The sequence below is a fragment of the Ammodytes marinus genome (genome assembly GCF_949987685.1).
Source record: "Ammodytes marinus genome assembly, chromosome: 16".
Taxonomy (NCBI): Eukaryota; Metazoa; Chordata; class Actinopteri; order Uranoscopiformes; family Ammodytidae; genus Ammodytes; species Ammodytes marinus.
The window spans coordinates 9,094,642-9,111,866 of record NC_137220.1 but is presented as its reverse complement, the minus strand read 5'-3'; the positions used below and the strand labels follow the sequence as shown (position 1 = coordinate 9,111,866).

Here is a 17,225-nt window from a genome sequence, read left to right as displayed (position 1 = left end):
CTAGTAATCATAAAATACCAGTAGGTTGTCTGTTGGCAGTGACTTGGTTTTTATGCATTTGGAATGTTGTTGTTTTTTAATATGAGACATCTACCACTTTAAAAAGTGAAACTTCACAAAATTTTAATTAACCTTTTATAGATTTTAGGTCAACAGTAACACTTACACAGAGTTTCGTCTATATTTTAGAAATACTGAACGGTAAATTTAGCCTATGAATCACTCCAAAATGGATTTTTCGGAAACATTGGATAACATTTACGTCTCAAAGTCTATTTCTTAAATAACACTAAAGTCATTGATAGGCATGGTCATCGAAATTGTGTGACCGACTGATATAGTTCATGTTATCAGGAAAGAATTTTTTTGTAAAATAAATTGCTGTGAGCTCTAAAACGTAAATTTTCCTTATTCCTCCTCATTAACTTGCGTTGTATATTGAGAACAAGTAGATCTTTCATTTGAAATAAAATAATTAATCAATACAGCCAGAATATGGGTTGGTAAAAATTACTGCACTTGATCCCACACTTAATAGTGTAGCGGTTCCAAATATTTTCCAAATATCTATAAATTGTCCACTAAAGTCTTTCATAAATACCCAATTAACCACATGCTACTCAGTGAATGTGTTGATTCAATTGACATGTTATAATGTACTTTAACTTTAAGATCCATTGACATTGCAGTTAATATTGGCGACTGTACCGCACATGTCACATGTTTCAACACTGTTGTATATTTGTACTGCACATTTTGTGTTTTGTTTTAGCAATTAGATTGCATGACTTGATGCCTACCTGAAGCACAGTGATTGACAATGACTCCTGTCAAAGTACACTTTACCTACCAGTGGTGTCTTCAGTACCGCCCGTTACATGCTCAACTGCACATATTAATCCATTTCTTTCAACACCACCCAAAACAGCAGTTATTGTTTGTCTTACACGCAGTCTCCTTTTAAAGCTTGATGTCCCTCATACTGTCACTTCTGTCTTGCTGTTAGTGACAAAGTATGGTTGTGGAGGCATGTAGCGAGTGGTGTGTATCTCATTCTCTATGATGCAGAGTTTCTTTGGGCCATAGCTCTGTCGGAGTCCCAATGTGTCCCTGCTTTCCCAGGTTCTTAGCATCCCTGGACTGGCAGCAATGTGGGAGCCATAGGATATTGACTGGGAGCTGTGGCTCTTGGGGCTCCTGTACTTATTTCCATTCTGCTTTGCAGATGGCTTCCTGGGTGGGCTATAAGGATTGCTCGGCTCAGGTTCCATATCCACAACTTCCATGGGAAGGCAGCCCATGGTGGTCATCTCGATCAGTTGTTGCCGGTTGCTGAAGAAGCTTTCATTAGCTTTCTCTGCTTAAAAATACAGATTAAAAAAAACATAGTTAATTTTCCCCTTCATGAACGATTGTGTTCAGAGTGCAGAACAGAGTGCAAAGCATGAATTGATGGTCATAATTGTAATGCATAGCAATGGTGTAGGTTTGGCTTCAGCATAATGTTTATGTATGTATGTGTGGAACTCTGTCTTTTACTGTGTTGTCTTTAATTTATATTTTATTCAAGCATTCTTTTAGGAGAATAATAATGTAAAAACAAACAATGTATTGTGTGAAATGCTTTTTATCCCAATAAACATTCAAAGGAAGAGGAAGCACTTCAGCATCCCTGGGTAGCGTCTGCAGGTATTAATTTCAGGTTGCATTTAGCACTAACAACCTCCTCAAACAAGTATGTAAGCCTGTATGTAGCCGAAGAGGCGAAACCCAGGGGAAATTTGTTTTCAAAAGGACTGGTCGCACCACTCATTGACATGTGATAAGATGACATTTTCTTCCCCATGCCCAATGGAATTTACTCCCTTGATGCACAGTATTGCAGTGAAGAATGCTATTAGTGTGTACTTAAAGGAATACTTCACCCATAAAGAACCGGCGTTCTATCATTATAACATCACTATTATAATATAATGAATGAGGTTTTTCTTCCCTCAGTCTTCCCTCAGTCTTCCTTTGGCCCAGCTGTCCTGTTAATCCTAACCCTACATTTTACCATGCATGATGTCACACTAGTAAAATGTAGGGTTAGACAGTGAGACCATTAAACACTCTTTCTGCCTTTTTCTCAGGCTAAGATGAACCGATTTCTACAATGTTTGCAGATTTATACTTCATAGGATTTCAGAGTTCAATACACCTTCATATTCCCACCGGAGAAATAGGTCTTTAATTGTGATTGCTTCACGCAACCTATTACGACGAGTTAGAACAATCCAAAATACGAAGTTTCACATTATGTTTTCCTGTCAGGCCTTATGTGAAATTACATTTGTGCCAATTAAAAGATGCATACAAATTGTGTGAGTGGTAAGTTTATAATTACGGTGCAACTCCACTCAATTATTGCTGACACTCTTGTATGTAAAATTATTTTAGTACTACTTGGATGTTGACAATTGACCCCTACACAGAATTACTTGAATTTGTCTTGCCATAAATGCTGTAATTTGCTCACAACAACCTCAGTGATTGTATGTGTCCAATCAGGTGTGGACCAAGTATGGAAATGGTATTTACCTGAGCACTAATTAAGCCAGAGGACCCCAAGCTCCAGTATTAGCCTCTGGGATTTCCTGCTAATGTTTCATACTTTTTTAATGAAATGTCTTATTAGATATCCTTGTGTGTCTATGTCCCAGATCACATGTGATGGTACACAGTAAACAAGATGTTGTGATGAGCAGCTTATCCCTGACAGAAGCTACTTCAGTAAAACCCACATCAATGCTGCTAGATGAACAAACACATTTGAAGCACAGAGGCTCACATGCCTCACAATGTACAGTAAAGTTACATTTCATCACCTCGCCCCAACTCATTTGTGTTTTGATTGCTCCTGATTGTTTCCTGTCCCCTGCCTCATTAAGATTTCCTCTATTTTTGTTTTCCCCAATGATCAGTTTCTTTGACGACACTTCAGTGGAATAGCAGTAGAGACGCTTGAGCTGCTTGTGTGAATAGCAAAGAGTTAGCTGTGTGCGTGTGTGTGGGGGGAGGAGGATTACACACATGCTGGTGGCTGTAATCTCTTCAACGGGCCAGGTCTGTCAAACACACCTAATTGATTAAATAATAATCTATAAAAAGACTTGCGTTTCACTTTTTCTAAATATCATCAAATGCAGATCCACAAATACCTTCACTCTCCACTCTTTGATTCTGCATATTTCTCCAATTTCTTTTTTCTAATAGCTCGAGCACGAATTCAGACCATTTGTTCTTTGGAACGCTACAGATATGGTTTGTATGTTTTTTTGTATATGTTTGCTACAGAAAAATCAATATGAAAGCAGATCAATTATTTCAAATACAAATATTGAGTATGCATGAGCAGATGTTCCATCCATTGCCAGAATTGGTTTTCTTTGACCATATGTGCTCCACATCAATGTAACAAATAGATGTCAACGTTACATCAAATGTAATCATTATTTTAATATGATATAACACTTGATGGAATCATACATAATTTAACACATAATATTTCCATAATGTAGATAACAGGGGTAGTCTTTTCAAGACTTAGGTTGAAAAATCAGATGGAACCATCTTTCTGAGTGGTACTATTTTTGTATATTCTATTATTTCTTGCTTCAAATGCTTTTTGTCCAGGCTCTGGCTGCGGCCTTTCCAAAATTAGCTCATGAGAAGAACAACAATCTTACTTCTATAAATAAACGTTCAGTTTCTCTCTCTGTTGGCATTGATCGAGTATGGATTAACTGACAAGGATTTGTTCTAAGCCAGGGATTTTGATGGAGACAAACTAGGTTCCTAATTAAAGAAAAATAACGTTTTTAAGTGCAAGGCATCATGTTTAATCAGCATGTGTTATTTAAAAAAGATCCTTGCTGTATTTAAAGAAATATCACAAAGACTGTCAAAGCCTTGTGTCTTACAACATTTCCATGCTACACTACAAAGACAGACGGCAGTGGAGTTCAGTAATATCTGCAGCTATCAGAACATTTAAAAAACGTAGTTAAAACAATTATATTTTTTTACAACAAATTAGCCACATTTTTCATATTCTGTATATTCTTTACTTTTCACAGTTTGTTAAATCAAATTGATTACATTTCATTTGACTGGGATTTTATAGAACATTTTATTAAGCATTTCAGATGCATTTCTGCCTCATGCATACTCAGAGTACAGATTATCTTGTGTCCTGTTCTCTTGGTTAAACCTGACAATTATATGATGCAGAGAATCTCTGATTCATTATGCTGGTTTTATTTATAGACAATGTAATGTGCTACCTAATCAGATCCCATGATGAACACCAACTGCTTTCTCATCATTACGGCTCATTGTAAACAACTTCTTACCCACAGCCTTGAGTGTGGCATACTTGTTGAGATCGTTGACAGGCGACTGTTGTTCGTAAGGGCTGGTGATCTGTCCCACAACTGGGTAAGGCTGCATTATCACAGACGATGCTTGAGCCATGTTGTTTATTTGGTTTCCATCTAAAAGGGAAAATGTATATGTTTTTAATGCAGAAATTCAGACATTGTCTCTGGTGTTTGCAGATAGTCTTATATTACTGATTAGACTAATGTGTTCTTATATGTTCAAATGTGTATACAGCATTTGCTCTAGCTAATAGATGCGATTATGTAACCCGATGTTTAGAGGACCTAAATCCTCGCTCTCTGTCCCTCAGCCTCAAATACAATGCTCTGCATTGTGGTTGAGTGATCTAGTCTTTATGAGAAATGGTGAAAGAAAGGAGAAAAGGGGCGGTCTGATAATGGCTGCCTGCAGGTCTTTCATTTGTTTCAATAACCACACAGCTTTAGGAAAGTAGAAAACAAAAGTTTCTGTTATGAGATAATCCCAAAATAAAATATATCTTCTAACACAAAAGATGACAGTATAGTTGTATTGAAACAAAAAAAAATGCACAGATCTATCCTTTTTGTATATAGGCTCAGTACATAATATTAGGTCAGGTAGCCCTGGTATATACAGTAAGGTGACTGTAATTGTAGCTAGCTAGATGACCAGCAACATACTGTATGTGTCAACAACTTCACAAATTGTATCATCTAAAGTCTAATGGCAGCGTAACAATGCTACATAAACATCCCATTATCCACATGAACCAAACAACAAATCGATTCAAAGAAAATAATAGGGGCAAGAACACACAAAAATCAAACAAGCGCCATCTGGTGTCAACTTAAATAAGAACACCTCCCTACATTTATTTTTGATGTTTTTGATTGAACCTGGTGTTTTCTCCTCAAGTGACTGTCAATGTATGTCTAACCCCCACGATACACATTAGCTTGATATAATAGCTGTTTCTCTAACCTGGTAGTATCACTTTTCCTTATGTAGACATTCCAAGGGACCCAGAGTCATGACTGCCCTTTTTAAAACTGTACTAATCCTACAGTACACATCTGCTAAATTAAAGGGTGCCCAGCAAATAGACTGGCCCCTTGCCCACTGGCATGACAGAACAAACGGATGTCCAGAATGTCTTCTACTCCTTGAAATTGGAGGATGGAGGAACATACAGCAATTTGAATGCATTGGTGTTCCTCATGTTATATGTATGTGTGTTGTATCTTCAGTTCAGCTAACATGTGTAGAGAGCATACTTGAAACAGATAATTTTGATTATTCCTTAGTAAGTTACACCATTAAAGCTTGACAAAAAATCCAAAATGATTGTTGTCATTGTGCAAAGTCCATCATGCATAACCTGGATATGAAGAAAAAGGCCTTGTGCTCGTCACTGCTGATTTGAATGGTTAAGTTTACAGACTTTAAAATGTGGGGAGTCCAATAGCCTTGGTCTATAATGAAAACAGATCATTAATGCAAAAAAAATAGGTTAATTAGGCTCTTATTCCCTACTGGTCAGCAGGAAACTTTATTACAGTGCTAATTTGGAAAGTCTCAAATTATCAGTGCCGTCTCATGAAAAGATTCAGAGGACAACTTCACATCAATTATTTCACGTCACCACACCTCAACAAGTTGGTGGTGCAATAAGTATAAGATCACATTTTGAGGTCATTTAAGGTAGCAATAAATGAATGGTGCTACTGTGTGTCACATCTCTGTGCAGTTGACCATTTTATATTGTTTTTATATGTCCTGTTGTATCACAGCCTGTGACTTATTTACTAACTGCTTTACTTCTTTACTTATATCCAAATTCGCAAGAAATGTTCAAATAAATCTCTGCATCAATTCTATCCGTGTAACCTTGCCAGGTTCCTTTTCTGGGCCCGTTGACCTGTTTCAGTTTCATACAATTCATCGTATCTGGGCCATGCACACAGGCTCTCATTAAATGTGATCGTGTATCATCCAAAAGCCAAATTAGATTATCTGCTATCTGTACAATAGAATACCTTACATTTACATGATCAATATGCTTTAAGGAAATCCTGGGTATGCGAATATCAATACAAACAATGAAACGCATGGATCACATTTAGTTCCATGCAGTTTTCTTTAAAGTAAGCTAATCGAATAATGGACATCTATTTTTATATTCTAATCACTCAAGTTGTGTTAGCTATAGCATTTGAGTGGTCTCTCCTGACAATTGCTTAACGGATACTTCAGTCAAGGTCAGGATATCCTCTTGAAGCCACTCAGAACCCATACAAAGGAAATAATTAAAATAATTATCTATGCACATACTAAATGCTTTAGCCATGTTGTATCCTAATATACAAATAGAAATAAACATGTTAGCCTGTCTGCTTGTCTGTATCTGAAATATCCTCTATGATGGGATTAGATTTTAACTGCAGTTAATGAATGAGGACAGCACTGTTGTTAACATCTGGTGCAATTTTGCTATTTTGCAGATGTCAAATTCAATTTAAAGAAAGTTGTGATGTGCCTGTTTATCTCCCTTTTTAATGTTTGTCTGACTGTGTGTTTTTTGTGCTTGTACTGTTGTCGGAGTCACCACTTTTATGTCAGTCACTGGAAGAAAGTAGGCCGATTCTTAAGGTTAAAGACTCCATGATTGTTGTGGGAAATAAGCAAGTTAACACTCCAGACACAAGACACCTCACTGGAACTCATAAAAGATTTAAGAGAGTATTTTGGGAGCTGTATGCCCCGGAATAAATGGTACAAGGAGAAAGGCGTTCTTATTTACAGACAGCCTACTTTCACGTTGGTGATGAATATATTCTATTCTCTCCCAGTTATTACCTTGTCGTCTGTCAGACTCCTGAAACTCTTAACTTCAAATACAAATGTATAATGTATGTGAAAATCCTTCCTAAATATCTGTTCATCTAAGTTAAATGTAGACTTATGTTTGACAAAACTTCAATTCAGACTTCAATCTTAATCTACCTATTAATTGTAAATGTATTTATTTTAATCATTTGTGGACAGAAATACATTTAAATTACATTTTGCAAACTATGCTACAACGATGTGTATGTTTAAAGCACATTAAATACTTTCTTTTGGGGTGATACCATTATTATAGATGTAATTGGACTGCAGAGTTCCTAATTAAAGGTTCCGTAAACGATGTATTTATGTTAATATAAGTGTTAAATCGCTCTTTATTCAATCAGTGATCACTTACATAGTGTGCGCGTCTCATAAAGCCGATCTCTCAGTCATCTGCTCTGCATGTAATCGGCAAATAAACTTTTCGGGGATCCAATCACAAGAGAGAACGCTACACACCGGCACCCGTCTCACTGCCGGTGCACGCGCAGAGCGACAGATGGTTGAATGTTTATGTGCCTACAATGGCGGAGCAGGTAAAAATCCTTCCCAATGTCTTTTTTGATGGTTTTTATCATGTTTTATCACACTTACTTATCTGAGATGATGCTAGATAACTCGCTGCTTGAAGACTGCAGTGCATTAATGTGGTGACGTAGGGACGAGGGAGAGGACTGCAAGCTGCAGGAAGTTAGCTAAACTGACCATTCCGCTTACGGAACCTTTAAGTTGGGCATTAGTTTAAAAGATGAATTCATTACTGTTTTCAATATCATAAAGGAAGGGACACAAATTAATCTGTATTGACCCCTCTTTATTATATTGATCCAGCCTGATCAAGTTCTGACACAGATAAGACAATAATAGGAGGAAATGATGATGTGTGCCACCTTTACCAAACCACGGCTGCACCTCTGTTACCGTTAATGACAGCTCCAAAATTAATAATTTTTAATCCATTTTAATTTGCATTTTGATTAAGCATTATACTGTTTAATCTCTATTAATATAACCTTGACATACAAAACCATGACTTCCATCCTTCAACTTTATTTAAAACAAAACAAAAACCCTTACACTATAGTTATTGCAGAACTTGTAGCTCTGGAACAGCCCAATCTAAAGGATTTTGTAATTTTGTGAGATAGGTGTGATATACACCTAGCTTCAATATATGGCATTCAGAATGGTGTATAAAGCTTTTTATCTCACACTATCATTATACATTCAAGGCGAGAGCCCCCTTGTATCAGTTGAATTACAATGTGTATAGGCTGGATGTATCTCTAGATAAAAAGGAGAGAAAGAGGGAATTTGCTAATTAAAACTCTAGATGTATCTATTCACCTCAGGTGTTACATTATTTCAAGATGGTCGTGCTTTCGTAAATCAACACATTTGTCCACACAAAAAGCAATAATGATATGTGATACAAATGTTTAGTTTTCTTAATAAAGATCTGACATTTAAATAAGGGGACAGATAACTAATAAACTAATTAACACTTAATTGAAATGTTGAAAAACTAGTTGGCTTGTAGGCTAACAATATCACTTTCCACTTTCACAAAATATTAAGAGTGTAAAAAATACAAATTGCGTGCATACCAGTATTTTCAAACTCTGCATTGTCATTTTGGTCATTTTCTCCTTAAAGAGGACCTATTATACTACTTTTCTGGTCTTAATTTCTTGTTTTACACTGCTATAGAGCAACCTGACACGAATCACATCACAAAAAACTATGTAGATTTTCGGGAAGCTCTTTCTCTTATTTTGGCGATCCAGCACATCCTGTCAACACTTGAGTGTGTGTGCTTCGGCAATCTCCGCTCCCTCCGCCTGTGCATCGGCCATCTCCGCTACCCTCCCCCCCCCCTCCTGCAAACCCCACTCCGTTGTGATTGGTTACCTTCCTTCCGAAACACTTTCAGTGGCGGGAAGCGCGAGCATGGACCTATAAGGGCGCGAGGCAGACGCGAACAGGGAAGTGACAGCATTACCATACATGGAAACATCCGCGTGGTCACATCACCAATTTTTATGCGACGTCACCAATTATGAAAGGGTAGACCGCTTTGAAGACGTGACTTCTCGACTGGCTAGAATAGTGTTTAATGCTCTGCACAGACACCCCAGACGGTCAGCAGGGAATACGTCGAAATGCATGTAAGTCATTATTTGATAATTTAGTATGGTTAAGCATGACTATGAATCATCATAACAACGTTTATAGGTCATAAAAGTCAAAAAGCATCATAGGTCCTCTTTAAGATATCCAAGGCTTTTTAGTATGTAGTTCAGTGTACAGTGTGTGGCAGGTAGAAAATAGAACTATATATACTAGACTCTACTATTGGTAGCAATTGCTCACCTGCTGTCAGAGGTTATGCCACTGAGATACATTTCTATCTGACAGTGAGGAAATGGACTCTCATGCACCAGTGGAGTGCTGGCAGTGACTTTGTTCTCTCTGGCTTACTGCCTGGACTAAAAAGAGGCCACACTTCACAATTGCCCCGTTTACACACATGGCCAGCAGGACATGAACATGATAAGACTGGTAGCCAAAGAAACCCATCACACAAAATCTGTTTTATTGGAGTAGACTTGAGTAGAGGGAGCTCATAGCCCAGTCTAAGAGATTTGTGTTATCTTTGACACTGACATATGTGAAAAAGGGCCCCTTCTGAAGCATTTGAATCACTGCTTCGCGCCACCATACGTAATTTACAGAACTTGTTATAGCTGGGGTACAGTCACACCTGCCAATTGAAAGCACAGCTGGATAAGACAAGTACAGTTCAGATCTATGAGGCAAAAAATATCACCTCACCTCTTGTAATTGCAAGGAGTGCTGTCAAGGAAACAATTGCCCTCCCTGTGCTGTAGCCAACCATGTAACAAAGAATCCATCAAATATAACCCTGTAAAATGCAGCAGCCGGCACACTGTGATCTGATTTTTCATGACCAAGGTCACCAGACAACAAAGTAAAGCAACAACATTCTTTTCTTCAGTGTTGTCACATATGAATTAAATAGAAAATATTCTTAACCTATATATATATAATAATAATCATATAGTATCACGTTATTCTTTTTCAAAAAGCTGTGTACAACATTTTCCCCTTTGTTGTGAACTGTATATATTGTTTGCCTCATATGAAACATCTTTAGAAGCATCTGGATTAAGAATGATCAGTGCATCTCTTAGTATTGACACTTTTCCTTACTGGTTTCCTTTATTCTGTAAACATTTTTAAAACTTATTTATAATTGTATTGATTACTTGGTTTATAACCTTTACAGGACATGTGTTTGTCTAATGTCAGTGCTATTTGTAAATGTGTATTAGGATTGATACTTGTCTTCCTTGCACTCCTGCAAAACAAATCTACCTAAAAGTAAAAATTCAATAACGTAACCTTATCAGCCCATCCTCAGTTGAATCAAATAAATTAGCATTTACTTTTTATGAATTCAACCATACAGACAGTGACTGTAAAACATATATATTTTTTTTTTTTGCAATTTGCCAAAACTGTCCAGCCTACAAATGTAAGGACGCAACGCAGTCAATAGGTTAGCGTTCATAAGAGCACTTTTCCATCTGTTTGTCTAGGCGTTGGTGTTGATGAATGAGAGAATGAGAGTGGAATATAATTAATTAATACATTTGAGGCCATTGTGTATAGTAAGTATTGGCAAATAAACAGAGCTGAGGCTGTCATTGGTAATCAGTATTTATGTTAAGTGATCGCTGAGGGCACGACTAATTTCTTCACCAGCCTGCAGGAGTGGAGTGTCCTTTTTTTCCTTCCACTACTTCCATTTCTACAGCTGATTCAGGATAGACAATTAATATATATATTAGTTCACAGTTTTAAGTTTATATATTCTGAATCTTGCGTAACAATTGAAATTGGTTGTGTTTATGCAATTTGGGTCAGGGAAAGCAGTTAGCACCAGCAAATAGTGAACAGATGTATGAAGCCCAGCGTTTAAATAAACTTCTGCCTCGTGTTAAAGAGGTGGAGGATTTGGCGAGAAAATTACAGTTGGGATAGAGATTCGAATCCAAATACCTCAACCGCTCCACTTGTTCCCTTTGGTCCCTCCCCTATGGTCCCTCCCTGACACGCTCTACACCAACAAAGTCGTGCCAAAGTGAATGGACAGTCCAAACAGCCAATAAGAACAGAGAATCAGAGCCTCGCTCTGATTGGTCAAAGTGTCAGCTCATGTTAAGTTTGACCAATCAGAAATCATATACCCCAGCTTTAATGTGTACAAAGGTTTGTAGCTATAGGTGCTTTGTGTTGTTGACGTCGCAATACTTACAGGGACTGTTCACCGTGACCCTGGCTTGTATGTTCTCATAGTGCTGGCCAAGGTCAATGTCGTCCATATGGTCAGAGGCAGGATGGCGGATGACATGTGCAAGAGATCTGGAAAGACGAAGAACAGTCTCAGGGAGGACATATTTCAGTCAATACAGATTCAGCGCATGCCAGCAGTGCACTCCAGCTTTCACTAACAGTAAAGTTGTTGACTGTGTCTTTTCTAAGTAAACCACGTCTGTTTCAAAATCAAATTATATAATATAATAAATAATATAATTTGTATCAGCTCTAAGTTTAAAGCTTCGGTTAAGTCAGTAAACTTCATGGTAGACAGAAACAACTTTGTTTGTTGGTAGGAGACAGGGCGCTGGGGTCTCTTGTGTCAAACTCAAAAACACTGGATCCTATACATTTCCTATAATGCAAATGAAAAAGTATCTTTCTTTTTCAGTTTCTTTTTCTTAATTTTTTTTCTCCGTATCCTAAATGCCCAAATCACTCATACTCAACATCTTAAAGGCCTACTTCACCGGTTTGAATATGAAGGTGTATTGAATTCTGAGATCCTATGTAGTATAAATGTGCAAAAAAAAAAAAAATCAGTTCATCCTAGTCTGAGAAAAGGCAGAAAGAGTGTGTTTTTAACCCTATATTTCTCTTTCTCGTGACATCACAGAAAGAGAAATATAGGGTTAAAAAAAACTTACTTTGTAAATATTACTGTGATGTCACAGTAAAAGACATCACAGTAATATTTACAAAGTAAGTTCATAATACAGTCTTTCGTTAGAAGAACCCCAATTTGACATAACCCTGATGACAAAAGGGTGAGCTTGAGCATATACAATGCAATGTATACGGTTGGGTCATACCACTGAGTATCTACTCTTTGGTGATGGCAGTTTGGAGGTACTACTATGACAGAACTAGAGAACGGTGTTGGCAAAGTAGATTTATGATTGCGCAGCCACAGCTTGATATCCACTGCAGGGCCTTAACAATAAGTCAAAACATCCTTTAACATGAATACCGGGCTATACCATGGTAATGCTCGCCCAACATTTGGGACAATTTACTGTGTATTGATAACTGACTACATCATTGTAGGGTGTGGTTAGGGATGAACACGTGTGCTGTGTCGCACCTGTAGCTAAAGTCAAATAGTAGTGACGTCAGAGTTGATAGAGTATACGTCTAATGGAAACCTTGAGTGCACTTCTAGTCCACTGCAAAAGGTTGAATACTGTGACAAAACAAGTAATATTGTTTATATAGAATGCTCCTCCTATGGAATCTACTTCATTGAAACCACTATCTATGATTGAAACATGGAAAGCAGCCTGGACTTCTACAGGATAACTCTCTGTTCCTCCTCGGTGCAGACATGATTGTTCAGCCCAAATTCAGTCTCCTGTGTGTGTGTGTGTGTGTGTGTGTGTGTGTGTGTGTGTGTGTGTGTGTGTGTGTGTGTGTGTGTGTGTGTGTGTGTGTGTGTGTGTGTGTGTGTGTGTGTGTGTGTGTGTGTGTGTGTGTGTGTGTGTTATCTGAAAGTGTTTGATGCCTTCAATGACCAACACAGTATTACAGCTGACCTTGTGCTGGGTTTCAATACCATGCTGAAAATAAACAGATGTTTCTCTTCCCAAGCCCGGACTAGAATTGAACTATTTCTGTGTTAACCATCATCACTTTCTGAGTTATATTTTAAATAAAATAAGAATTAAAAAATAAAAAACTTTCTCCAGGTGTTACAAAGTTTTATCTAAAAAAAAACTTGTTGCTTAGTAACTTGGTTTTGATAACATTTGTTTTTGTTTGTTCACAGAGGCGAGCATGGCAGGGGTCAATGCGCACAACATTATTTTTATTAACCGATCAAATTAGTGTGCTGACCGAAAAAATTACAGAACAAAATTTTACTAAATTTGTAAAAGTGCAACAAACCTTGACATATTTTCTCTGTGCGGACGGTGCGTCTTTTCCAAACCTAGCTTGGTAAATATTCCAATCAGTGCGATTATGGCCACGACCCCGCATATGACATACACAATCAGGTTGGTTTTATCCTTGGCGCTTTCCTGAGCCACATCCACTTTGGGCGGGGGTCTCCCTGTCATCATCCACGGCGGGGTGTCATAGTTCTTACAGGTGGTCTGGTCCAGCCGGGAGCTTCTAAACGCGCAGCAGAACCTGAAGCCACAGGTGCCGCAGCAGTACAGGTAGCTGCCCGTCATGCACACGAACGGCGGATCCCACTGGCCCATCACGTCATAGTAGCCGCGGCATTTGTCCTCAATGTGCGGGCTCTCCGTCACTTCGCTCTGTCCTTCTTTTGAGTCGTTCCCGGTCACAAACATGAACTCGTCGTAGTGCTGACCCGGTTCGCCCTCCGCGTCGCACACCGTAACTTTCACCAGAAAGTAACCGAGCAGCAGTTCAGTGCCCCGCATCGTTGCTCACTTTTTACCCCACTCCTGACGCCCTGACAAGCTCTCATACGACCGGACGCATCTGCCGAAGAGACGAGAGACAGCCATGCGTAAATGTAATTAAGCTGATTCCAACTTCCATGCGTAAAGGCACCGTGCACCCTTGAACTTTTCTATCCTTGAAAAAAAATCGGTGAATTTTGAAATACAGTTTAGGCTTTTTCAAAAGGGCAGAATATAGTAAGCAGTTGTAGCGGGAACGCGTCACTGAAGTGCTGCACCTGGCTGTGCTGGAGGGTGTGAGCAGGCTGCTTACCACCACAGAGTCGGTATCATACAGAGAGAGAGAGAGAGAGAGAGAGAGAGAGAGAGGGGAAGAGGGAGAAAGACAATGCAAAGACGAAGAGACCCCGATGAGTGAGTGAATCGGTGTGAGAGAGAGCCAATGGGAAAGAGAGCGAGAGCTGTGCGTAATAGCTCTAATTACAACCCTAACAGCCATTTATTATTGTGTCCAGTGAAAAAATAAATAAATAAAAAAGCACCAGAACAAACAGTTCCTCACTCTATTTAAAAGTTACTGATTGAGCTTTTGAAAACATATTTTCTTCTGAATTTCACTTTGTGGACAACAATGTGGTTTATGTCTACCCATCCAAATTTCCTTATACAAATATCTCAAAAACGTATTTAATATGAAGATGATTTCTGATGATTTTTGTAACCCCCCAGCCTTTCATGTTGCAGCAACTCTACATGTCTCATTGACCAACACTGGATACAGTATCTAAAAAAAACAATGTGTCAGAAATTAAAAAGGATATTGTTCAAATCAATGCTCTTTTTAATTTCACACACAGCAGCATCATATCAAACAAATTATGTTTCCTACGGGAACAGATAAACTTCACAGGTTTTCACTCGCCAGAAGTCAACACAATGAGATTATGCTACAGAGCTTTTAGCGCTTAAATCTTCTGGCCTCTGTAATTATCCCACACAGTCGTAAAACAAGTGATATCCAAGAAAATGGTTTTATCCACTCCAACACGGATACAGTTGTGTAGAGAATACATCTCTGCAATTCTTTAGAAAAGTCCAATAAAATATCCAAAACATAAGCACAAAATACATAGTTATGATAGCATGCTGTGTGGATGCAAAATATTATAGCAACAATCATGTTCAAAAACCTTTGTTTATCTGACTGAATTTAAATGTACTCCCAGCTTGCTTATCAGCATGGTTTGTATGCATGACACATACTAAACCAACTGGTGCAACTAAGCACAGGCTTCAAATGTTGTTTGTTCAATAGTCTAAATGTATTAGTGCTTGAAAATTGTTTTGCATCTAAATGTTAGAATCTAAACTAGAGTTGTATTAACCTTACAATTGTCTTCTCACTGTGATCATATGCAGATCAATTTATTCTAGTGTTAATTTTTTAGGCAACAGACTATGTGAAGCAGGCAGGCACCCTCAGCTAATAATTACTGATCATTTACAAACAGTAACAGATGATGAAGGGGCCTTGACAAGCACAGATCTGCCAAAGAGCTGGCAATTTATTTTTAGAGAAACCTTTTTATCTAAAATTATGATTAGTGAAAGGAGGCTCACCATCTGCCACTTGAGAAATTGCGCTCTTATTTGATGTTGAATCGCCTTAGCAGTGCGAGGCTACTTTTATTTACAATTGGCTGTCAGGGGAGTTTTTTTCTTGTCTCGTCTTTGTGCATCTTTAAAGTTCTGTATAAATAGTCTGCACAGTCCCCAAGGACTAAACTTGAGTCCGTTTTAAAGTGAAAACAATATAGCTTTATTAGGACCATATAACTGCTGAGGCTCACATCCCATTAAACGTTTGATTTTAAATTGTAAAATGGTAAATTATCTTGTTTTCAACTCCACCCCTAAATTAAATCTGCTATCTACTTTAAGAATAAAACATATATATGCAGAGCTGATGTAGACCTTATTTAGTCTCTGAATTGTTTTTTGTATGTAGTTGCCAAAGTGTTTGGTGTTGGTAATTTCATTCTGAGTAGGGGTAAAGCAAGAAACTTTAGACCATGCAGCCCTATTCATAAGCAATCTCTGTGTTCCTTTGATCATTGCTTCTCTGGCATCTTTTGACATTTTTGTTACAAATAATTGTGCCACCAACTATACACATGACTGTGTACATTGTATTAGCGTTGTCACTAAAGAGCTCTTCATACCACATTTAAACATAATAATAATCTGTGACATGTCCTTAAATCTGCACAAATCTCTCCAAATTTCAAGTCTCCTTTCTCATCGTAATCTATAACTTAAGTATGGCTTATAGAGGTTTGCTTGGAGTATCATACTTAATATTATTTCTTCATGCTTATCTAAGTATGTACCATTCCCAATTTATAAGAACAATTAAAGTAAATGCCCACTGATGGGTCTTCCCCTTTACAAATTCATTGATGAGATCTTTGTTATCCAAATCTTTTGTTGATAAGCTTTCAATGTAAAGAGGGGTAAGGCTTTTCAGTTTATCCTAGACATTGCTGATCTCTATTTTTCTAAAATTCAAACTTTGCTGAAAGCCCACTCATCCTCAGCAACAGTTACAGGCAATCTAATATAAATCAATCTTAACATGCTCCGTAACGTCTCCTTATTGATGGCATTAATGAGCTCGATATGGGACAAAGTATGTGGAAATGTAGCACTTTATATATTGTGCTTAGTTACAGCATTTAATTTTCATATTAAGCAGTGAGTACGTTGTGGTATTTCTTGTCAGTGAACGGCAAGTTGTCTTTATCTGCTCTTCAGTCATATCTGTCAGCTTCAGAATGGGTGCAAAATAATGTCTCACATCTGGTTGCTGTGGTCTGGAACCCTGCACTCACTGATCTTGCTATCAATTGCAACAAATGCATTTTTATGCCACTCTTCACTTGCATCCTCTTGTGTAATGTGAATGATGTGCATTTCTTTTTCCAAGTTTGTCTCTTTTTCTCTGAAATTGAGCAGAGAGAAAACCCTGCTAGGGGGGCGTCGATGAACAGGGATTCCCATTCATTAGGAATAGCTTGCATTTCTTCTTGTAGTGTCTTAACTTTTCCAGCCCAAATATCCAGAGAAATATCTCCTGTCTGAAGAATCAGGTTTCGG

The 17,225-nt window shown here is 37.9% G+C and overlaps 1 protein-coding gene across 1 annotated transcript; it reads right to left on the bottom strand.

Moving 5' to 3' along the window:
• Positions 1-977: 977 nt before the first annotated feature.
• On the bottom strand, positions 978-14,087 carry shisa9b (shisa family member 9b; the record flags this gene model as incomplete). The annotated part of the gene is made up of 4 exons (XM_080044528.1): positions 978-1,360; positions 4,395-4,535; positions 11,636-11,742; positions 13,582-14,087. 4 exons carry the CDS (start codon positions 14,085-14,087, stop codon positions 978-980), a joined length of 1,137 nt encoding a protein of 378 aa, XP_079900654.1.
• Positions 14,088-17,225: the final 3,138 nt, after the last annotated feature.